The sequence below is a fragment of the Myodes glareolus genome, chromosome X (assembly GCF_982192425.1).
Source record: "Myodes glareolus chromosome X, mMyoGla1.1, whole genome shotgun sequence".
Lineage (NCBI taxonomy): Eukaryota > Metazoa > Chordata > Mammalia > Rodentia > Cricetidae > Myodes > Myodes glareolus.
The window spans coordinates 85,387,854-85,411,781 of NC_142053.1; the positions used below are offsets into that span (position 1 = coordinate 85,387,854).

Here is a 23,928-nt window from a genome sequence, read left to right on the forward strand (position 1 = left end):
TACTATTTCAAATTTTATTAAAGATGTTTTTGGATATTTTTTAAATTCAGCGTTTTTTCCACATGTATATTCATATACCACATGCCTGCCTGGTTCCTACAGGGGTCAGAAGAGGACATCAGATCCTTTGTAGCTGGAGTTTAGGGATGGTTGTGAACCATAATGTCAGTGTTGGAAACTGAGCCATTCCTTTGCAAGTGCAATAAGTGCTCTTTACTGTTGAGCCGTCTCTCCAGCCTCTCATTTCTTTCTTTCCTTTTTCCCCTTTGAATGCCCTTTTAGTTTCAACTCCAGGTTAAATATGCTGCATCAATTTTCCTTATGTACTTCCCGGGAAAACTAGATTCCTTGTAGAATTCACAAGGAGTTTCTTGTTCTGGAGACAAGTGCTTCTGGATGACATTGAGAATATGCTTATTTTAGAGGAAAACATTGTGACCCACTTACATGGTCATTTGACATACTCTTTTATCTTCAGTTGAAATCAGTGTTCCACTCTGAGTGAGCAACAATATTTGTTTCAGTATGTTTTAGAACTCTCTGGTGGTATATAGCAATAACACTAAAACCTGAAGCCCCAATACCTTTCCCAACATTTAATATTCTAGTTTAGTAAACTGGGAATAAATGGCTTATATTTTAAAATATGCTTAGAGTTCTTCCCTAACTCTTGGCCTCTTATTTATAGCACTGACTTGTGACTTGTTCACATGTGGTTTCTATATGCTCAATCTTGGTAGGCAGTAGCTGACTCTTATGTACTCCCTGCCTTTCTAGTACTCACAGCAGTGTCTGCCTCACAAACTGTGCTTTTAGAGAATTCATAAATCCCTCCCTCCTTCCCTCCCTTATCCATTCATTCATCAATTCATTCAACTGCTGTCCTGTGCAAGGTGTCTTTTAGGTGCTAGAGATAGGAGGTTCTGGCTGTCGTTGAGAATATAATATAGTTTTTTTTTATAATATAGTTTTTGAGTAAAACATTGTGACTCGCACACATGGTCATTTGATTGGTGTCGAGTGCTGAGGGCAGACACATTCTCTTTTTCTTTACTTGAAATACGTCTCTCACTGAGCAAGCATTAGTATTTGTTGGCAATAATGAATTTCATATTCCTCACAAGGCTCTGTATCTGATTCTCAGCCCTCTCCCACATAAAAAATTTTAAACAAATATGTAAATTATTGAAAGCATGTATTCATCACTGTGAGCTTCACAACCTTTCAGTATTCAGAGGTTTCTTTGATGATATCAACACTATATTTTATATGTTGAATAATGAAGTGTATTAAAATTCATGAGACTTACATATACTAGTGAACTAGTGTTTCCCAAGTGAGCAATGAATGGTGGTATAAAATTACACATATGTAAAAGTCAGTCATACATGTGATTGAGGATATGAAAGGGTCATTGATACAGTTTCTGATTTACACATTGCCACTAATCTTTGAGAAACTACTCTTTGTAAGATTTTGATTGGCTTTGTACTTTGCATGCAATTTGAATGTATTTCTCAAAAGTTCATGTGCTGGAAGTGTGATTAGTAGTCTGGCTACGTTGCGAGGCTGTGGAGTGTTTACAAGATTGTCTGAATAGAAGGCAATTTGGTGCTCAGGGGCCAGTCACCCCAGCCACACAGCTGCCACAGAGGAAGGGTGAAAGTAAGATACACAGAAGTAGAAAAAGGAAGAAGCCCAGAGGCAGAAGGTAGACAGGATAATTTAAGATAAGAAAAACTAGCTAGAAACAAGCCAAGCTAAGGCTGGGCATATATAAGAAAGAATAAGACTTTGTGTTTGATTTATTTGGGAACTGGGTGGTGCCCCCCCCCCCAAGCCAAAAAAGAGTAAAACTTCACACAACAAGATACTGGTAGCGTTGTCCTTTTTTAAAAAAAAATTATTTATTTATTATGTATACAACATTCTGTCTCCGTGTATGCCTGCAGGCTAGAAGAGAGCACCAGATCTCATTACAGATGGTTGTGAGCCACCATGTGGTTGCTGGGAATTGAACTCAGGACCTCTGGAAGAGCAGCCAGTGCTCTTAACCTCTGAGCCATCTCTCCAGCCCTAGCATTGTCCTTAATAGGCATTAATGTAATTTTTTTAGGACCTTCAGTTATTTTTCATGAGAGGGCAACCGTGACACTATCTGTCTTCCTGTCTTGCCATGTAATAGCTCTGTTCCTCTTGCATGTACTCCTACCATGTTACCATCTTCTATATTGTGATGTTGCCAGAATGTCCTTACTAGAGGCTGAACAGGTGAGACATCCTAATTTTAGACTTTCAACTCCCAAAATGCCGAGCTGAACCTCGCCCATTACATTACAAACCTTGTTTTTTACATATTCTCTAAACCTAGGTGTTTTGTTGTAACAAAGTATGGCAACCAGAATGCGAAAAGGTTTTCCTGCTCTACATCTGACAGAGGGCTAATATCCAAACTATATAAAGAACTCAAAAAATTAGAAATTAATAAACCAAATAATCCAATTAAAAATGGTCAGAGAATTGTCTAAACAGAGAATTGTCAGCCAAGGAATCTCAAATGGCCCAGAAATACTCAGGAAATGTTCAACAAACATCCTTAGCAATCATGGAAATGCAAATAAAAACAACTTTGAGATTCCATCCTACACCTATCAGAATGACTAAGGTCAAAAACACAAGTGTCAGCTCATGCTGGAGAGGATGTGGGACAAGGGGAATACTCCTCCATTTCCGAGGGGAGGGCAAACTTGTACAGTCACTTCGGAACTCAATATGATGGTTTCTCATAAAATTAGGATTTGATCTACTTCAAGACCCAGATATACCACTCCTGGGCATATACCTAAAGGATGCTCCAACATACCACAAGTACACTTGCTCAACTATGTTCATTGCAGCTTTATTTGTAATAGCTATAAACAAGAAACAACCTAGATGTTGAATAATGAAGAATGGATTAAAAAATGTGGTACATTTATACAATGGAGTAATATTCAGCTGTTAAAAACAACGACATCATAAAATTTGCTGGCAAATGGGTGGAACAAGACAAAAGCAATCATCCTGAATGAGGTAATCCTGATGAGAAAGACAAATATTATAAATGAACATTAGCTGTAAAGTAAAAGATAATTATGTTACAATCCACAGATCCAGGGAGGCCAAGTAACAAGGAGAGCTCAAGGGTTGACTTGGAATGGGGAAATAGAATACATGACACCACCAATGAACTGGGGGCAGGTGGGATTGGGAACAGTAAGGATCAGGTGGGGGGGAGGGAGAAAATCCTAGGAGAAATGACTAGAATTGGGAGACATTCAGAGGTGAGGTAGAAACCTAGTGCAGTTGAAACTCCATGAAATCTATGAGAGTAACCCTAGCAAAGACTCCTAGTAATGGGGGTCATGGAGCCTGAACCAACCATCTTCTGTAACCAGGTAAGGCCCCAAGTGAAGGGATTGGGACACCAACCCAGCCACAAAACCTTCCACTTACTGTTTGTCCTACACAGAGTGTTCTGGGACTGGAGCCTGGCTGAAGCCACAGCAGAGACCAGAGAGACTGATGGGAGCAGATGCAGAACACCACAGCCAAACATTAGGCAGAGCTTGGGGAGTCCTGCGACTTATGGGTTGCGGAGATCAGGGAGCCTGTAGGAGTCTGATGCAGGTCCTCTGTTTACTTGTAGGATAGGATTCCTCACAGTGGGAGTGAGGGCTGTCTCTGACTCTTTTGTCTGCTTGTGGGACCCTATTCCTCCTACTGGGTTACCTTATCCAGCCTTGATTTGATGACATGTGCCTGGTCTTATTGTAGCTTTTTGTGCTGTGTTTGGGCGATGTCCCTGTTCTCAGACAAGGCCTGTTCTTGTCTGAGAGGAGGTCTTCGTGGGGTCGATCTTGGGGAGAGGGGAACTTCGGGGTGGTGGGCAGAGGTTGGGCCGGGGAGACTGGGGAGAAGAGGGGAGGAGAAACTGCATTTGGGATGTAACATATAAGAGAAGACTTAAAATAACAACAACAAATACAACAAAATAAAGTTTGACAGCAAAAAGGATTGCTACAATTATCTGAAAGGTTTTTCTTATACCTTTTCCAACTACATATTTATGAGAAGACAAGATTTCATATGTCCTCAGTCAAAAAAAAAACAAACCACCACCAACAAAAATATCCATATTCTAACAGTGAATGAACAAGCAAATATGATAGTATAGATATTTTATGTTAAGTCAGATGTTAAACATATTTGCAAAATTGTAAGTTAATTCCAGTTCTTAATGTATTTATCATTTTATAACATAAATTTGTTCTAATAAAATATTAATGCTGATATATAATTGTTTTACTGCTATAATTTGAAATTAATATATACTTAAATTTTATTTAATAATATATGTTCAATATAATATATGATTCTATGTTTTATATATATATATAATTTATATAAACAATACTTCTTGAAGCCAATTATAGGAGGAATCTCGAGGCCATTTTAAGTATATTATAGGCAGAAAATGAACATTGGTACAGTGGGTGTATAACATTTTATACCATTTTTCATGTGTGTAGATTCAAAGTTGTGACACATGTCTATAATCATAGCACTGAAGAAGTAGGGGCAGGAGGATCAGGAGTTGAAGGCCTGTCTTGGCTCCTGAAGAATTGGAGGTCATTCTAGGGTACATTGGACCCTGACTCAAGGCAAACAAGCAGAAGATATTATTTATAATCAGTTTTCACAGCTGATTATATTTTATAAAACTTTATAGGTTAACTAGTTTTATGTAGTTTGAACTACAGAATGGTAAAGTAGTTTGCAGTAGGGGCTGGAGAGATGGCTTAGTGATTGAAAGTACTTTTTGTCCTCGCACAAAACCCAGGTTTGATTCCCAGCACCTACATGGTAGCTCACAACCACCTGCAATTCCAGTTCCAGGGGAATCTAATGCCCTCTTCTAACTTGAGGTGCTAGCCATACATGTGTTGCATAGATGTATATAATGTTCTACCAAAACATCCATGTAATAAAATAATAAAATAAATCTAAAAATTACTGTAAAGAATGTGGTACTAGTCAGTCCAAAGTAATGGCAGATTTCCATATTGTATAGCTTTCTGAGTAGTCAGGGAGTTCCAAGTATAAACCTCATTAAGGAATGAGGCTTAGGTTTTGTTTCTTTTTTCATACATTCAATATTATTGAAATGTCAGTAGTCTCACTGTAGATTTCTGTGGTTAGGAATCAGTCTCTATTTCTGAAAGAAATGAACCTGTATATTTCCACAGGGAATTCTTAGACATAGTATAGTACTTAATATATGGTAGATATATTACAGCTAATACCAAGAACATTAAATATCAAATACAAAGTAATTTTTAAAAGTTCTATAATTAATTGTATGCAAAATAATTTTACCTTATTTATTATTTATATTACCTAATTTATTCTCAGGGAAACTAAAATTATAGTTTATAAATGTCAAAGCTGTTTTTGGTGCACCAACATTATCTGCATATAGCAAACCAAAATTGTGTATTTATTTTCACTGTAACTAATAGTATGCAAAAAGAATTTCTACCTTACTTAATAAAATATATCCTAAGTGAACCTAAAATTATATCCTATAAACTTAAAGTTTTTCTGGTGCCATGCATCAATCATATTTGCAAATAGCAAACCAAAATTTTGTATAAAGGAATATTTTCCACCAAGCAACAAGATGCAGTTCATTTTTGAAATGGCGAGGCATATTTAAAACACACTAGGACTAACTTAATAGATTTAAAACATTCTAGGACTAACTTTTAACTTTGCCATTCCTATTTACACTACTCAGTTATGCACTGATACTGCAGTATAAGCTTTCTTTAAGAGACAGAGGTCTCTTAATGCTAAGTGGGTAAGAGCTGGACATACATAGCAAAGGAAGAAAAAGCTGAGATTTCAGCATGAACCATAGGTGCATGTTGAGATTTTTCACCAGAAATATTTTTCTTAAAAGCTGTTTTTTTTTCCTTTTTAATTGTTTTAGAATTTCTCATTCCTAGGGTGTTTTTACCTCTCTTCCTGGAGACAAAAGAAATGTCTTAGATCTTTATGTATCTCTTTTTAGAAAGGGATGTGATTCTGGCTAATATTCCTTTAGATTCTTTGTTCTGGAAGGAAAATAAGTAAAGAAAGCAAATATCACATCGAAAGGGAAAACGTGTAGAAAAAAATAATTTCAGAGTTTTTTTTGTCACCTCAGAAGAATAGAATAGACATTTTAATATAGTACTAGCCCAACAAGTGCTCATCGTTCCCATTTCATATTTGCTTGTATATGGATATAAGGATATTTGATTAAAGTTACTTTGCAGTTAGTTATTTTATAGTCACAATTCTTTAAAACTCGTTGGTAATAGATATCTTGAGTGTTCCACTCCTACTTCTAGGCATGAGATATAGTTGAACTTGTTTCAGGCTTTAAGGGTAGGTATTTTTAACTGGGAACCAGTGATATCCTAATGTTCTGCTTAAACCAGTTCCAGGGTCATCAGTGACAGTCCTAGCAATCAGTTCTCAATTTTTTTCTGCAAATATTTTAACATGGCCTCTATCCCGTCTGCAGAGCCCCAAATATTTTTCAGCACTGTGCACTCCCTCTCATTGGCCTCCTCCAACTTCATCTTGATGGTAAAGCGCATTAGGGCTTTGGACTCTTCCAGGACAACTGCATTACATGAGGCAAGCTCCTTGGTTCGAATCATGACTTCCTGCCTGAAGGTCTGTGGCCAAAATACCTGGGAGACCAGGCCCTTCTTACAAGCTTCCTGTGCTGTAAGCTTCTGCCCACTGAGCAACATTTCATTTGCAGAGGCTTCTCCCATAGTCTTGGGAAATGTAAAGCTGGAACAGCCATCTGGACTCTGTCCAAAGGTGGTATAGGGTGTTTGAAACCAAGCCTTGTCATTAGCCCAAACCACATCACAGAGAGGCAGTATAGATGCTCCCAGGCCAAGGGCTGGGCCATTGACTGCTGCAATAATAGGCTTCTTAAACTGAATGAACGTATTCACAAAATTTTTGATTGATTCTGCCATTTTAGCACTTTCTCTTTTCTTGTTTGCTGTGAGGCGCTGTATAAAATACGTAAAGTCCAGTCCGAAGCAGAAGACATTGCCAATTGCACTGAGAAGTACCAGCTTGCTGTCATCAAGAGCAGCCTTGTTGAGAGCATCCTGAACTTCTTTCATCACTTCTAGATTTAGTGAGTTATTTTCTGATGATTTTGTGGATAAAGAGATGTGGGTGAAGCCATCTTGCTTCCTCACCACAATATCTCTGAATCTGCAGGAACTCTCCACCAGCCTTACACTGAAACGCCTTTCAGGAGGCCTTTCCTTGCTAGTACATCTTCGCTTGTTCTCAGGAGGTTTTTCTGGAGCACGCGTCTCCTTGTTAGACATTTCTGTAACTGTTTGTTTCATGTTACTTGTATCCACCGATGGGGATTGTCCTGTAGTATCAATAGTTAAGGGTATGACCAGGTCTGTGGTCATGGGGTAAGATGAAGATTGACCTTTGTTGGTAACAGCCAACGGTGAGCTTGTTGCTGCCATCACTTGGGCAGACAGAGATTGACTTCTTTTGGCAGCTACTAAGTGCTTGGCAGTTACCAAATCAGACATCGATTGACTCTTTCTGGTAACAGATAAGTCTGCCTCCATGGCTGTGGTCACTGGGCCAGGTAAAGGATGTTCATTTTTGGCAACTGCCAAGTGTGTGGCTGTATTTGTGGCCACCAGGTTGGATGGAAATTCATTCTTTCTGCTACTGCCCAGTTGCATGGTTATAGTTGTGGGACTTTTTCGGTCAACAGCCAAGTCTGTTTTTGGTTTTGGTTTTTTGGTTTTGGTTACTGGACCGGTTGAGGACTGACTATTTCTGGCAACGGACAAGCGTGTAGTCATGGCTGTGGTCATTAGGCATGGTGAAGATTGGCTCTTTCTGCCAACAGTCAAGTCTGTGGACATGGTCTGGCCCTTTCTATTGACAGATGAACATTTGTCCATGGTTGTAGTCACTGGGCTAGACAAAGTTTGGCTTTTTCTGGCAACGGACGAGCGTGTAGTCATGGCTGTGGTCATTAGGCATGGTGAAGATTGGCTCTTTCTGCCAACAGTCAAGTCTGTGGACATGGTTGTTGGCACTGGGCCAGACGAAGACTGGCCCTTTCTGTTGACAGACGAACATTCGTCCATGGTTGTAGTCACGGGGCTAGACAAAGGCTGGCTGTTTCTGGCAACGGCCGAACGCGTTGCCATGGCTACGGTCACTAGGCCAGAGGCCTGTGGGTTTCTTCGTGAATTTCTACCAGTTTCGACTTTCTCACCAAGGCCCAGTAAAACCTCTTTGGGTTCCTCGGTGGCTACTTTCTGTGTTAGTCTGTCCTGGTGATCCTTCTTGGTTTGATGCAGTTTCTTGGGACTCTTAGTTTGAAGGTTAGCGGCCTTCTTCCTTTTCTTAACAGAGCAGTTAGGAACAGGTATCTCCACACCCGAGGGCGTGGACCCCCTGCTCTTTGCTTTTGAAAGTCGGGGCATTTTTCTTGACTTTCTTTTAGGCATTTGAAAACAAGTCTTTAAACTTGGTGGTATTAGGAAAAGGTATTGACTGACCTGAAGATCGACTGACTTTCCGGCGTTGCTGTTAAGGACCCCAACGGCAGCGGCTAGGTCGCCCTCCGCCTAGCTCTTCTAGAGCAACGGACTGCATGTGTTGCACTCAACAGGGACTACTTCCGTTTCACAGATGATATCCTAACTGTTCTAGCCTTTCCATGGGGCTAGGATAGTCTGGCTTGCATTTCTTGTTATTTTTTTAGTGATTGTTATTTATGAGCCATTTTACTCCATTTCATATATACTTAAGCAATTGATAGTGAGGAACCAGTGCTAATCAAGAGAACAATGACTGAAAAAGTTCGTATTTTTTTCTCACAGTTCCTTGTTTATGGGTACCACATTTATTTATTTATCTACTCTTCCAGTTGAGGAAATTTTGTTGCTTCCAAGTTTTATCACTCACGAATAATGCTGCTATAGATGTCTTTGTGCAGATTTTTGGGTGAACATATTTTAATAGTTTTGAACATTTTTGTTTCCTAGAAAATTTTTAACTAAGAAATTAGAATACAAAACAACGGGCCTAATTATAAGATATTTGCTCATGCATAGCACATATTTTACAAAAATCTGACTTTCACAAAAATGCCTGTCATATTTGCAGCAGTTATGCTAATGTTCTCTACATCATTTCAACTTCAGTCTCAGTGCCACCAAAGTGAGCCCTGGTCATACATTTTTGATGTGGTAAAATATCAAAGACTGAAATTGCAATTGCTGTTTTTTACGTATTGGTAGTTTTAAAATATTATTAATTAAATAATTATTAATAATATTAATTAACAATAATATAATAATTAAAATATATTGATAAATGATTTCAGATGTGTCATCTTACTATATTGTTATTAATATTTTCAGACAGGGTCTTACTATGTAGACCAGACTGATCTGGAATTCACTATATAACCTGGGCTGGCCTTAAATGAAAGCTCTTCCTGCATCAGTCTTCCGGAGCTGGGACTGTAGGTTTGATTCACCATGCCAAGTTATTGTTTAATTTTAGAAGAGGATTAAATTGTTTGCCCAACTGGCTGCGCCATTTTGCATTCCCACCAACAATGAGAATTCTAATCTTCCATATCCTCATCAGTTTATGTTGTTGATTCATGTGTGCATATGTATTCTCTGGATAGACATGAGCATAGATTGTCTTACACTTTTTTCAATTAGGTTATTTGTTTTTCATTGTTAATTTTTAAGACTTCTCTGTATGTTTTGGATAGCAGACTTTTTAAAATCATATCTTTTGCAAATTTTTTTAGTCTATAGCTTATGTTTCTTGACATTGTCTTTCACAGAGCAGAAGCTTTAAAAAAATAAATTAATTAAATTAATTATCAACTATTTCCTTCATCAGTTATTCTTTTTTTGTGGGTAGGGGTAATGTTGAGACAGCATTTCTCTGTGTAGCTGTGGCTTTCCTGGAACTCACTCTGCAGAGCAGCCTGGCCAAGTGCTGGAATTAAAGACATGCACTACCACCACCCAGTTTATCAATTATTCTTTCATATTGTCTGTAAAATATCATTGTCATATTTAAGGCCATTATGGTGTTTCCTTAAATTATTTTTCAGGTGTTTTTTTGTTTTACATTCTTTTATGGTCAGGGGACCCAAAAAGAGGCTGGCTTTCTTTCTTTCTTTCTTTCTCTCTTTCTTTCTCTTTTTTTTTTGAGACAGTGTTTCTCAAAACCTATCTTTGGCTGTCCTGGAACTTGTTCCATACACCAGGCTAGCCTTGAACTTACAGAGATTCACCTATCTCTTCCTCCTGAGTGCTGGGATTAAAGGCATGCACCACCAGGACCAGCTACTTTGGAGGATTTCAATCTTGTGAAATTTATCAAGGCTTATTTATTGTTGTACTGAATCATATATCCTGGGAAATTTCTTTGTGAACTTGAGAAAACTGTAGTTTCTTAGTAGAAATAGGTCTTTATAGATGTATGTTGTATCTAGCATGTTTGCAGGTTTGTTAATGTCTTACATTTCTTTTTCAATATTCTACCTGGTTGTTTTGTCTATTTTTATTTTATTTTTTTTAAAAGATTTATTTATTTATTATGTATACAATATTCTGTCTGTGTGTATGCCTGCAGGCCAGAAGAGGGCACCAGACCTCATTACAGATGGTTGTGAGCCACCATGTGGTTGCCGGGAATTGAACTCAGGACCTTTGGAAGAGCAAGCAATGCTCTTAACCACTGAGCCATCTCTCCAGCCCCCATGTCTATTTTTAAATATGTCACACAAATATCTCTATCTAGTTTTTGTTGATTTGTCTATTTATAAATTGCTGTTTTTTTTATTTGTTTCAATGATCTTTGGCCAATGTTATATTTGTAATTGTTAATGTCTTTCTGATGGATTTTGTTTGTTATTATAAAATTTCCTGTCTTTATTCATACCTTTGTCTTTTTTATTTGCTCTTTTTTACTCATTTTATTTTCTTTATGTGTTTGTGTGTTTACCTTTATGAGTTATGTTTACCACTTCTAAGCATTGTCTCAGAGAGGCCAGAAGAGTTTTTTGTATCTCCTGGGATCGAAGTTACAGGTGGTAGGAGCTGCCAAATGATCAGTAAGAACCAACTCTAGGTCCTCTGTAAGAGCATTAAGGTAGAGTTGACATTAGTGATTTTTTTCCAATTATGTTGTATCTATTTATGGAAAATAGATTTTTTCATATAATATATTCTGATTACTGTTTCTCCTCCTCAAACTCCTTCTAGCTCCTCCACACCTTGTTAGAAAACAAACAAGCAACTTAAAAAACAAAACAGAATTGACCCAAACAAACAAACAAACAAATAAACAAACAAAAAGAGTCAAACAAAAAGTGTAAGAATCACATACAAAAGAGACACACTCATTTGTACACACAGAAATCCCATAAAAACACAGAATATGTAACCATAATATATAAGAAGAAGACCTGTAATGTAAAAAAATTGTACAGACACAGCCTTATGAGACAACTTTAAAAAACTGAGTTTGTTTTGTGTTAACCATCTACTGTGGGCATGGGATCTGGCCTTAAGTGTGGTTTCTATACTCAATGAGATCCAGTTGGAGAAAACTAATTGTTCCTTTCCAAGTGATTGCCAACTGGAGATAGCTTTGCTTAGGGATAGGGGCTTGTGTCCACTTTCCCTCTCAGCTGGGACCTTGTGTGGATTAGACCCATGCCGGCTCTATATGTTCTGCCACAGTCTCTGCTGGTTCCTGTGTGTGTTTGCTCTGTTGGCCTTTGTTTCCTTGGTGTCTCCCATTCCCCTTTGCTCTTATGATCTTTCTGCCTCCTCTTCCACAAATTTCCCTGATCTCGGAGTGAAAGAATTTGATGAAGACATCCTGTGTGGCAATGTGTGTTTTAAGGCATCTCACTTTCTGCATGTTGCCCAGTGGTGAGCCTCTGTATTTGGTTGTATCTACTGTGGGAGGAAACTTCCTTAATGATGACTGTGCAAGACACTGATTTACGAATACAGAAGAATGTCTTTTGGAGTCATTTTTTTGCTATGTTCCTTTAGCAAAATAGTAGTATTTGAGTTTTCCTGTGGCCCATAGCCTATCTAGTCTCAGCTTCTTAGCCATCCCAAGCACTGTCAGGAATGGGTTCCATTTCATAGAGTAGTCCTTAAATCCAACCAGATATTACCTGGTTACTCCCAAAAGCTTTGTGCCACTATTGCAGCAGCACATCTTTCAGGTAAGTCATCATTGTAGACTGTAGGGTCGATAGCTTGTGTTTTGTTTGTCTTTCCCCTTTGTTAGTGTACAGAGTACCTTAAAGTACTCTGAATACTAGTCAGTAGGAATGAAGGCTCTAGGTAGGCACCAGCTTCACTTTTCCATGTTCAGTGAGTTTTGTAGGCATCGTCTTCAGCAATAAAGTCTTACCATTAGTTGGTGAAGAGCAACCAATAGTTTTGGTGATAGTCTAGTTTGTTTTGGAAATTTCCTTAGAGTCCTTTTGGCCAACAATTTGATTAGATATAATTCATAACCAGAATTGGAGGTTTCATTTGGTGGCAAGAGATGTCTAGTTGGAGCTTTGTTATTCCATCTTGATTTCTTTCACATACATATATATTTTAAGAAGCTTTTACTGTATTAGGTCTCTAACAGCCCCTCAAATCACCTGTAGTTTTAGCTGTTCCTCACCACATTCCCTTCCTTACACCTTTCTTCCTTCCTACTCCCTGTTTGACCCTTCTGTTCCAGTCCCCTCTACAGTCCTTCTATAACTATTCTATTTCCCCTTCTTAGGTAGATCCATCCCCTCATCAAGCTCCTTACTCTGTATCAAATCTCTGTGGTTATGTTGATTATAGCCTGTTTATTGATAACAACTAATATCTACATATAAATGAGTACATACCATGTGTGTCATTTTGGGTCTGGATTAACTCACTCAGAATGACTTTTTTCTAGCTCCATCCATCCATCCATCCATCCATCCATCCATTCTAGCTCCATTACCTGCAAATTTCATGATTTTTTTAAACAGCTGAGTAATAGTTCATTGTGCAAATGTAGCACATTTTCTTTCCCCCACTTTTTGTTTAGGAAAATCTAGGTAATTTCCAATTTTTGACTATTATAAATAAGTAGAGCAGCAATGAATATGGTTCAGCAAGTGTGTCTCTGGTAGGTTGGAGAGTCCTTTGGCTGTATGCACAAGAGCTGTGTAGCTGGATATTGAGGTAGGTCTGTACCGTCCACAATTTGGGACTGTACATGAGCCGGGAAAGGGGCTGGAGATTGACATACACACAAATACAGAGACAAGGGGAACTGGTCATCCTTGAAACAAGAGTGCCAAGAATGCCAATTTTATGGTATTCAGGAATACCATATATTCCTGAATATAGCTTATATAGTGCTCTGTCCACACCCCAGCTCTCGGGATCTTTCAGCTGGAGCCACCAGAAACCGCTCCCCTGTCTCATGTTCAGAGCAGCTGTAAAAACAGAAAAACAAAGCAGCTGTAAGCATAACAAATTGTTTACAAGAAATTCAGGGTCTGGGAGTCCACAGCCCCCAACAGCTCCCCCTTTTCTATATAATTAGCACTAAAGTTTTTAACTGGCCCAGCTATGGCACAAGTATGATGGAAAAAAGGAGAGCAACTAACCATATGCAAATCCCACAAGAAATCCAACTGCTCTTATAAGCTGGAAAATGCCCTAGTGAACATATTTATTCTACGGTCAACATGAATGATATTAAATGCTGGTGCTGGCTTCAAGATAGTCACAGCAGCCGTCTGGCTGATGGTAATTCCAGCTTCCATGAAGGAGGCTGCAGCAAGTGACAATAGTGGCCACCTGTGGTGATCCTGAAGTCTTGGCCAAGATGGCTCGGCAGCCTGCCTTGAACTCCAGATCCTCCTGCCTCTGTCTCCTTCAGCAAATCCTCCAGCAAGCACCACCACAATCTGCCAGGGCAGCAGTCAGGCTCGGGGACCTTCCATGGTTATTGCATGAGTTCCCTGGGTTTTGTGGGAAAGCCTGTCTCTCGCACCGCAGACTCTTGGGCATGTAGAGCTGGGAACCACTGCCCACTTCCCCTTGTGATGTAGGTGGGCCTTCTGTTATGTGTTATTTTCATTGGTTAATAAAGAGACTGCCTTGGCCCTCTGATAGGACAGAAAATTAGGTAGGTGGAGTAAAAAGAACAGAATTCTGGGAAGAGGGCAATGAGGCAGATGCCATGGAGCCAGCCACCAGGTCAGACATGCTGAATCTTTCCCGGAAAGCCACCACCTCGTGGTGCTACACAGATTATTAGAAATGGGTTAATCAAGATGTGAGAGTTAGCCAGTAAGTAGCCTGACGTAATGGGCCAATCAGCTTTATAACTTATGGAGTCCTCTGTGTTATTTTCTTTGGGGCTAAACAACTGGGGGCACTGGGCAGGACAGAAACACAAACAAGCCTTCCCCTCATGTTACACCCTCACCCTGCCCCTGCCTTTCTTCTCCATTCACTGTGCCAGGTGGGCAGCCCAGCAGGCTCTGAGTGGCTCTGGCTTGCCTTGGCTCCAGGACTTGTTGCCGTGGTTTCCAATGCTCCTGGCACCACGATGGTGTCCCCATCAGCCCCACAACCTCTAGTAAACAAATTTGGGGATTTGGGTATTGTTCTCTATACTACTTTCTGCTATTTATTGGGTGAAGTTCTTTGGGGGTATTCACAGCACCATTTCAGGAGGTCTTGGTGCATCAAACCACATTAATCTGGAATGAATCCACAGGTTCTCAGCTTCTGTGGAAACAAAAGCGGAACCTTTTTTCCAAAGCAACATATCCTTAGACACATATTTTAAAGTCAATTTTCTTAGCAGTTCGCGGAATCAAATCTCTCTCTTCAGTCAAGAAACCAAAAGACAAAACAATAATATACATAATCCAAATTCTCTGTGCACATTCTATCTTTACATGGCTTATTATTTTTTTACTCCTTTTAATCTGACTGTCTAAACTCTGACTCTTTAAAAACTTACTTTTTTTTTTGTTCCATTCTTTTTTTAAATCTGTCTATACTCTGTCTCTTTAAAAACTTACTCTTTTTATTCCATTCTTTTTGAGGCCTTCAATTCACCCTCCCTATTCCTGAGGGCGATCTCTCAGTGTATCCCTAGTTTCTGATCTCACTTGGGGCCTCCACCTGTAGGTGTCCGCCTGTACTACATGTCTGGATGTGAGTCAGGTAAGGAGCTGGAGATTGACACACATAAATACAGAGACACAGGGACACAGGTCATCCTTGAAACAAGAATGCCAAGAATGCAAACTTTATTGTGCTCAGGGGCAGCTTATATAGTTCTCTGCCCATGCCCCAGCTCTCAGCTGCAAGCCCACCAGAAACCACTATCCTGTCTTGTGCTCAGAGCAGCTGCAAACACAGGAAAAACAAGTTCTTTTGCTCAAAGCAGCTGCAAGCATAACAAGTTGTTTGCAGGAAATTCAGGGTCTGGGAGTCTACAGCGCCCAACACCGGTCCATTCCCACCTTCCTGAGTAGTGAGGAACCACTACATTGATTTCCATAGTGGCTATTCAAGTTTGCACTTCTACCCCCAGTAGATAAGTGTTTGCCTTTCTCTACAACGTTGCCAGTATGAGCTGTCATTTGTTTTATTGATCTTGACTATTCTGACAGGTGTAAGATGATGTCTCAAAGTAGTTGTGATTTGAATTTCCCTGATTACTAGGATATTGAATGTTTCTTTAAATGTTTATCAGTCATTTGTGTTTCATCTTTTGAAGATTCTCTTTTTAGATCTGTACCCAATTTTTGATTGGGTGATTTGTTTTCTCAGTGTCTAGTTCTTTGTGTTCCTTATGTATTTTAGATATTAGTCCTTCATGGGATGTGTAGTTGGTAAAGTATTTCTCCATTATCTAGCTTCCCCCTTTATCCTTCACCACACAGAAGCCTTCAGTTGCTTGATTAGAGTTACCCAATAATATTTTTTGAGGCTATTATGAAAGGTATTATTTTTCTAATTTCTTCCTTTGACAACTTGTCAAAAATCAACCAGCTACTAATTTTTCTATTCTTCTACTTTGCTGAAAAAATGTTTTCCAGCTGTTACCAGTTTCCTGATGGAATTCCTAGAGTCATTTATATATCTTATCATCTTGAAATAAAGATACTTTGACTTCTTCCTGTTTGTATCTCCTTGACTTCCTTCAGTTATCTCATTGCTCTAGTTAGACTTCAAGTGCTATATTCAATAGGTATGGAGAAAGTGGATAACCTTTTCTTGTTCCTGATTTTAGTGAAATTGTTTTGGATTTCTCTCCATTTAATTTGATGTTGGCTATATCCTTGCCTTTATTATATTTAGGTATGTCCTTTTCACCCCTAATCTCTTTAGTACTTTTTTTGTTTTTTAGGGACAGGGTTTCTCTGTGTTATATTCCTAACTGTCGTGGACCTAGCTCGTGTAGACCGGAGTAGCCTTGAACTCACAGAGATCTGCCTGCCTCTGCCTCTCAAGTGCTGTGATTAAAGGCCTGCACCACCACTGCCCGGCTCTCATGTATGTTTCCATTATTTGTAGATTTTGTCTTTTCATAACGTCCTAGATTTCCTGGATGTTTTGTGCTTGGATTTGTTTAGATTTAATATTTTCTTTGACTGAGGTATCCATTTCTTTTATCTTGTCTTTCATGACTGAGATTCTCTGTTTCCTCTCTTGTATTCTGTTGGTGGACTTACCTCTGAGGTTTTTGTTTGCCTTCCTAACCTTTTCATTCCCTGTTTTTACCTTATTTTGGGCTTTCTTTAGTGTTTCTATGTTTACTTTGTTGTTTTAAACTGTTGCTGGGGGCTAACATCTTTCTTGGAGGAGGGGGTGAAAAGGCACAGTGTCAGTGTCTCTGACAATGGGAGTCAGGTAGAAGGCATTCAGATGACTAGTTAATAATGGAGAAAAGCTTATATACTCTTCCAGCACCTAGGCATTTGGATCCACTGAGAATTGACATTGCTTGGTCTCCCTTCATTAGCTAGGCATCGTCAGGACCTCTGACAGCACCTGTTGCTAGGCCCTCAGGAAACATTGCTTTAAAATATGTCTTTAACTAGACATAATCAAGACCTCTGATAGTACCAGGCAGACCCTAGGTTTGCTCCTTTTGGCTTGTTAGGCCTTAACTTCTTACATTCAAGTGTATTTATCATTCATTCCACTATTTGTGTTTTCACAGACTTCCTTAAAGGATTTATTCAAATCCTTTTTAAGTGTATTCACAATGGCTATTTTGAAATCCTTGACTTGTGCTTCAGCTATATTGCGTTTTTCAGAGCCTACTGTACTAGCATTGCTGGGTTCTGAGGGAGTCACATTGTCTTGGGTGTTAGTGATTGAGGCCTTGTGCTGGTGTCTCAGCGTCTGTGTTTGCGATGACTGTGTTTCTAGGTGTTGATATCTGTTTTCTTTGGGTGAGTGTTAAGTTCCTTGTTTCTTCTGTCCTCTCCGGATCTTGGGAAAGTAGTGACTATGGCTTTCTTGGTAGGGAGTGCTTCTGAGTCCCTTTCAGGTGTGGCCTCTGTATGTCCCATATAAAATGTGTTTCCTAGTTTTGGGGCCTGACAGGAAGAAATGTGGGTGGGCTAGAAGTAGTGCTGGGACTGAGAGGGTCCATAAGATGAAGGAAATGTCAATCTCCTTTGAGTTTAGGCGTAATCCCCAGGGAGTAGCATCTTTTACTGTGCTGGAGATGTGACTGAGGGATTTATAATGGAGTACAGGAAGAAGAGAAAATCACCAATTTTGGTGTTGACAGAGGTCCCAAGTAGAAAGTACGTCTAGGTATTGGTGGCTGACACAAAAAGATGGGGTGAGGGAGGAAGGCTGCATCCTGGAGAGGTTCTACACAGTTCTCAGGGAGTAGAGGTAGAGAGAGAGCTGAGTTCTGTTACAGGGCTGGGTAAGACTAGGGAATTTGCAATGAGGGAGAGGAAGGAGAGTGAAAATCAGCAGTAGGTACTTTTAACCACTGAGCCATACATATCCCCAGCCGCATTTTGTTTGCATTTTTAAAGACTGAATTTCACGTGGCCCAGGCTGTCCTTGAACTGGTTATGTAACCAAAGCTAGCCTTGATTACTAATTTTTCTCCTAGTTCCTCTCAAGTAATGGAATTATAGGCATGGTTTTGTGTAAAAAATTGTTTTGAGGCCATCTCCCATTTTGTTACTTGTTTCATGGTATATTTCAGGGGACAATTTGTACTAAATACATACTGTTTTGGAACATGAGCTATTGTTTTCTGGGTCTGTGTCGTGGTGTTTTATTAAGAAGTGAACATTGGACTTTTGTAATGACTTAGCAGGTAACGGCACAGGCAGCCTGAGTGTGACCCCCAGCTCCCATAGGATAGAAGGGAGAGAAATGACTCCAGAAGGTGCCTCCGTGTTTCACAGCGCTTTCACAGCGCTTGTCGCTCTTCCACAGGACCTGGGTTTCCTGGGTTTGGCTCCCGTTACCCATATGGCACCTCACAACATCCATAACTACTGTGCCAGGTGATTTAATGCATTATTCCCAGCAGGTACCTCACATGTTTTATAGACATATGTGCAGGCACACACAAACATACACTCAAAATAAAAAATAAAGAAATAAAATCTTTCAAATGTATTTCAAGATAATAAAACGTGTCAGTTCTTAAAATGAAATCATTGCTTCTTCCCTACAATTTACCATTGATGTTCCTTGTTGTTTGCTTGTTTATTGACGTTTTAGATTTACAGTCATTCTGTAAAGTGGGTGTTCTTTTTATGTAATGAACCTACTGAAGTCTATGGTAGGTTAGTTCACTGGCTGTTTAATGTTTGGATAACAGCTTCATTAAATAATTTGAACTAATACACTTCCTAACCTTGATTTCAGCATGTCATTTGTGTTTAGGGATATGTTTTTAGCACTCAGCCAGACAGTTTATAATTTGACCTTTGCTTACCTTGTGCTTTTCTTTTGGCTTGTGTATGGTTAGTTCGTTTTGGATGACCAGAGACTTCTCAAGTCTCTCTTGGGCATTCACACATCTCAAGGCATGTATCTATTTGCATGCAAAAATGTCTTTCTATATTTCTAGAAATAGCTTGGGGCCTTTCAAAGGACGCTGCGAGCAAGCCATTCTCTGTTCTGTTATTCTCCAATTTTTTAACCAAATATCTTGATTACACTCTTACTAAACCAATTTGCTATGCTTCTTCCTGCTAATACAACTTAAAATAATTGTGAGTGTTTTCTTTTTGACATTGTCATTAATATCTTTTAGGCAGAATTAGATTCAAGTCAGGAGAGTGAAGCTCTCAGGATCCGTCAAATTGGAGAAATAGAGAATTTTGTTTTTGGAGTTGGGACTTAAAACCTTCAGGCACATTTTGCCCCCTTCTATGGCTTCTGAGCTATTGGTTTGCACAGTTATTGCGGTTGTGGCGGTGTTGTTTCCAGTATTGCTACAGAATGGGAAGACAATACTTTTCTTAGGATAACTTGAGTGTACCACAAAGAAATTCTGGTTTTTTCCCTTGAATAAACAACGCTCAAATTAAGTCTTTACTTGTGTATTTGCAATAGATATGGTAAAAATTAGCCAGGAGAGAGAAAAGAAAGGCTAAAGACTCAGTTTGACCTCAAGCAGTGAGAGCCAATTTTTATTATTTTAAGAGGTTGTCACCCCAAGAGCCTGCTGAGAACAGGAGAATGTGCCCACCATGTGGGATTTGAGAATCTGATTTTATAGTTGAGAGTAGGGAGCAGGGAGAACCTGTCTGCCTTTGCTGAACCGAGAAACTACTTTTTGTAGAAAGGGTGAGAGATAAGTCAGATTGTCTGCTTTTGTAGCCTCCGAGTTCTAGAATGTGTGGTAGGGTTTGCTGCTTGCTAACATTTCATGGGGGTGGGAAGATTTCTTGAAAACTTGGGCCTGTTTTACGGCCATAATTTTGTCGAGGGGATTTTCTTTAGTCCAGACCCTTCACATATAAAGGATAGAGAGAGTCATTTTCTGTCTGGTGGCCTCTTGATGGTGGAAGGGGTATTGTTTTGGAGTTTTGGGGTCTGGAGTGACTCCAAAACAAATATTATTTTTATTTTGTCATGTGTGGTGGCCTGAGTGATGTCAGTGCTTTGATCTGGGAAGAACGTCTGTAAAATGTTGAAAAGACAGGATTAAAGTAGGGGGGCAGTAAGGGCACGAACCAGGATGAGATGGCAACAAAAACTCATCCAGAGGAAGAAACTTGGTGTTGAATTTTCTGAGCCTGGTTCTGTAGTGGCATTTCACTTATATTTTAATCAATAAAGCTTGCTCAAGGATCAGAAAAGGAAAATAGCCACACTGGTCAGCCTTATAGACCAAGCAGCAATGGCCCACACCTTTAACCCCAGTAACCACACTGCTTGCCATAGAAACCAGGCAGTAGGTGTGCACACTCTTAATCCCAGAACTAGAAAGGATTATAAAACAGGAGGAGACAGCTCTCTGTCTTAGTCACATTCTGAGGTGTCCTGGAGACAGGATCACCATTTTCAGACTGAGGTCTAGGTAAGAGCCAGGGGCTGACTACTTTGTTTTTCTGATCTTGAGGTTGAATCCCAATATCTGTCTCCGAGTTTTTATTAATCATGCTTCATGGCCCCTACGTCTTTGACCCCCATCTTGAACTAGCTTGCATTTGTTGGTATAGAAGCAGCATTGTTTCTGGAGGAAGACACAGATTGTCTCCTTGACAGCAGTCAGGAGATCTAGCTCACTTTGATATTGGAGTATGACATTGGTCAAAGAATCAAATTGATCCCTAATGGTGTCAGGCTAATCTAAAATTTCTTTTAAGGCTTTCTCAGAGCTGACTAGACAGAGAGGCTAACTGTTGTAAAGAAACCCCCACTCCTACTGTTCCTCGACTGAGTCCTGAAGGAATGCCCAGAGTAGCAAAAAGAGTGATGAGTTTGGTGGCCCATTAGCTCGGTGAAAGGTATTGATATTAGGGAAAAACCAGGAAGGTGAAGGGGTTTCCAGGAGCTGACAGATACAGCAGGTTCAGCTTGAATAGAGCATGGTGGTAGGGGAGTATTTGAAAAGATTTTCCTGGAGCAGATGAGTCAAATCTTCCTCCCCATCCCCAGCAATACTAGAAACCAGCAGAGGACTCAGTCAGATTGAAGATGGGAAGGCCAGCTAGGCAGATAGTGCCAAAAGGGCCATCTGGGATGAAGTGGCTCAGATAGTCTTGTGGTACAAAGGTGGTGATTGGGACTTTGTTGCATTGGTAAAGTTGGAGGGAACTATGGACACAGTTGTACATAGGAAGTGGGGGACCTATGAGCACATTAGGGGACCTTGTGAAGTAGGCTTAAAGTCCCTAGAGCAAATGTGGAGGAGCGAGTTTTATAAAATTTTGCCAAAAGATGAGAGTTATGTCCCGTTTAGGAAAGCCCTCCCTCCTGTTTCAAGGGTCTTACGTTGTAACTCTGATTGTCCTGGAACTCACTATATAGACCATGCTGGCCTTGAACATAGATCTGTCTGCCTCTCCCTCCTGAGTGCTGGGATTAAAGGTGTATGCTACTACATCTGGCCAGGATGACTGATTGGCCCACAGCTGTGGCATTTGGTTTGCCTTGAATTCATCAGTCTGTCCATCAGCAGGGGGCCTTACAGGAGAAAAACCTACCAAGCCTTTGTTTTAAGGCATTAGGTTTTTGTCTCAGCCAACCGTCTTAGAAGTTAACCATTTTTATTACTAATTGGGACTTCTTTCCCTATCTGTCTGCCTATTATGGAATCTGTCCAACTCCTAGTCCCTCAATCCCCCCTCTCAGAGGTCACTCTGTTAAATAGGGATTTTGGGGGTGCAGACCACTCTAACCGCTTTCCAGCTGTCAAAAGGGGTGGTGTAGAAGGGGCAGAAGGTTAAGTGCCTCAGAGGAGAGTTGGTCTAATAGGTCACAATTAGACCTAATAGATGGCAAAGATGCAGAGATAAGACAGTCACGTGATGACAGTGCGCATCCTTGGAGTGTGCTCTGTGAGAGAGCGAGCATCTGTAACATAGAAAACATGAGACTGGTAGGATTACTATCATTTTTCCTTAGTTAAAATAGTTGGGGAAGCATTTGGTAGGAAGAGGACAGACAAGAAAACCACATAAAAACCCTTGTTGGTCTTTGTCATAGGTATTAGCAAGACTGATTTTTTTTTTGCCATTATTGTCCATTACAAGATGACTCAAGAGCTTGAGGCATCTTTTATTGGCAAGCATAAGTTAAGAGACCCAGCCATTTGATCTCCTTTATTATAACCTTGCGGGGAACTTTAAGAAATAAAATTAATGAATATTTCTCAACATCACGATTAAGATACTTTTGTTTACTAAGGTGAGATATAATAGTGCCGCTCAGTGGACTCCACAGCAGAGTCCTGTAGAAGAATACGTAACTATATAAACAGCTTTTCTTCCATCAGACTTCCGGGTAGGGAACAAACACCTGGAAGCTTTGGAAGTAAGTATTGATGAAAATTTCCTAACTTGCTCGAATACAAGTTGCCGCTTGCCGGAGGTCCCTCTGTATTTCCCCTGTGCTGTACCCGGGAGCAGGATAGTAGCGCTGACCGTCTCCCCTACCCTCTTCCTTTGCAGGTTACTCTTCTGCGGTCCAGAAGTTTTCCCAGACGCTGCAGTCGTTTCAGTTTGATTTCATCGGGGACACTCTGACAGATGATGAGATCAATATTGGTAAGTCTTCAGCAGCGTGTGGCCATGAAACTCAGGAAGCCACCTAGACCCCACGTAATTCCCTTCTCTTCTGGATACGGAGCAGTACGGGCTTCCCCTCATCCCTTTCGGTCTAGTGCAAGGCCCTAGGAGGCTGCCTAAGAATGCTAAGAAAACATCCTTTTTACTAACATTTCCCCCTCATGTAGAAGCAGCGAAGAGGTCTCCTGAACCTCCACTGAGGCCACTGGCTAGCCTGAAGGGAGACTTTTCTTTAAATCATCTAATAAATTCACTGTGAGATGTTGGACAAGCTGTTTCCCTTTGATCCACACTGCTGTCTTCTGAAATTACAGTTAGTATCTCTCTGAAAACCATTACAGAGGACATAGAATGGTGAAGATAAAAGGACCTTTGTGTTTATTTTTATTCTGATGAATTAAAACAAGGACCTGAGCAAACTGAGGCTCTTGTGCCAAATGCACCTCCCTACCTCTTTTTGCATGTAAATTTTATTGGGACCTAGCTACACTTATCTAAGTGTTGTCTATGGGTGTTTTGTTTGACAGAACAGCATCAGTTAGCAGTGATAGTGACCGATGCCCTTCAAAATTTAAGAGATAAACTACCTTCTGACTAGATTGAGCTTGCTGACCTTGGAGTTCAGCATACTATTTGCTGGGTTGGCCATGGCATCTAGTCCAGAAGCACATGGATTTCTTTGAGTTCAATGCAAGCTTAGTCTATATGGTGAGCTTCAGGCCAGCCAAAGATGCAATAGTGAGGCCTATTGCGACCCTGTATCAAAAAAAAAGAATATTTTCCAGATGAGAGCAGTGAACACACAGCTGTTATGAGTGATAATACTGTTACTAAAAAGAAGTGATGTTTACAGTTACATTTATAGTCCCAAGGATTAAAATGCAAAACATTATGATAAAATCTCATTGTAGCTAATTTGAATGATTTGTAAATGTATAAAGGATGCAATTACTTATGCTATTCATCCATAG

At 39.9% G+C, this 23,928-nt stretch overlaps 2 protein-coding genes across 3 annotated transcripts in view; one reads left to right on the top strand and one right to left on the bottom strand.

Moving 5' to 3' along the window:
* The window catches only part of Ophn1 (oligophrenin 1), a 327,366-nt gene that overhangs the window by 72,475 nt on the left and 230,963 nt on the right, over positions 1-23,928 (top strand). For both annotated transcript variants that reach the window (XM_085684928.2, XM_085684927.2), the window contains exon 3: positions 22,841-22,936. In XM_085684928.2, coding sequence (XP_085541054.1) covers positions 22,841-22,936 — 96 coding nt within the window. The remainder of the gene's footprint in view (positions 1-22,840; positions 22,937-23,928) is intronic.
* Positions 6,291-8,628, bottom strand: LOC125389314 (uncharacterized). Its single transcript, XM_048417826.3, has one exon. It carries the CDS (start codon positions 8,610-8,612, stop codon positions 6,558-6,560), a length of 2,055 nt encoding a protein of 684 aa, XP_048273783.2. The 5' UTR covers positions 8,613-8,628; the 3' UTR covers positions 6,291-6,557.

Excerpts from the sequence above, each read along its gene's own strand:
- LOC125389314 (XM_048417826.3), bottom strand. The coding sequence starts at position 8,612 with ATGCCTAAAAGAAAGTCAAGAAAAATGCCCCGACTTTCAAAAGCAAAG.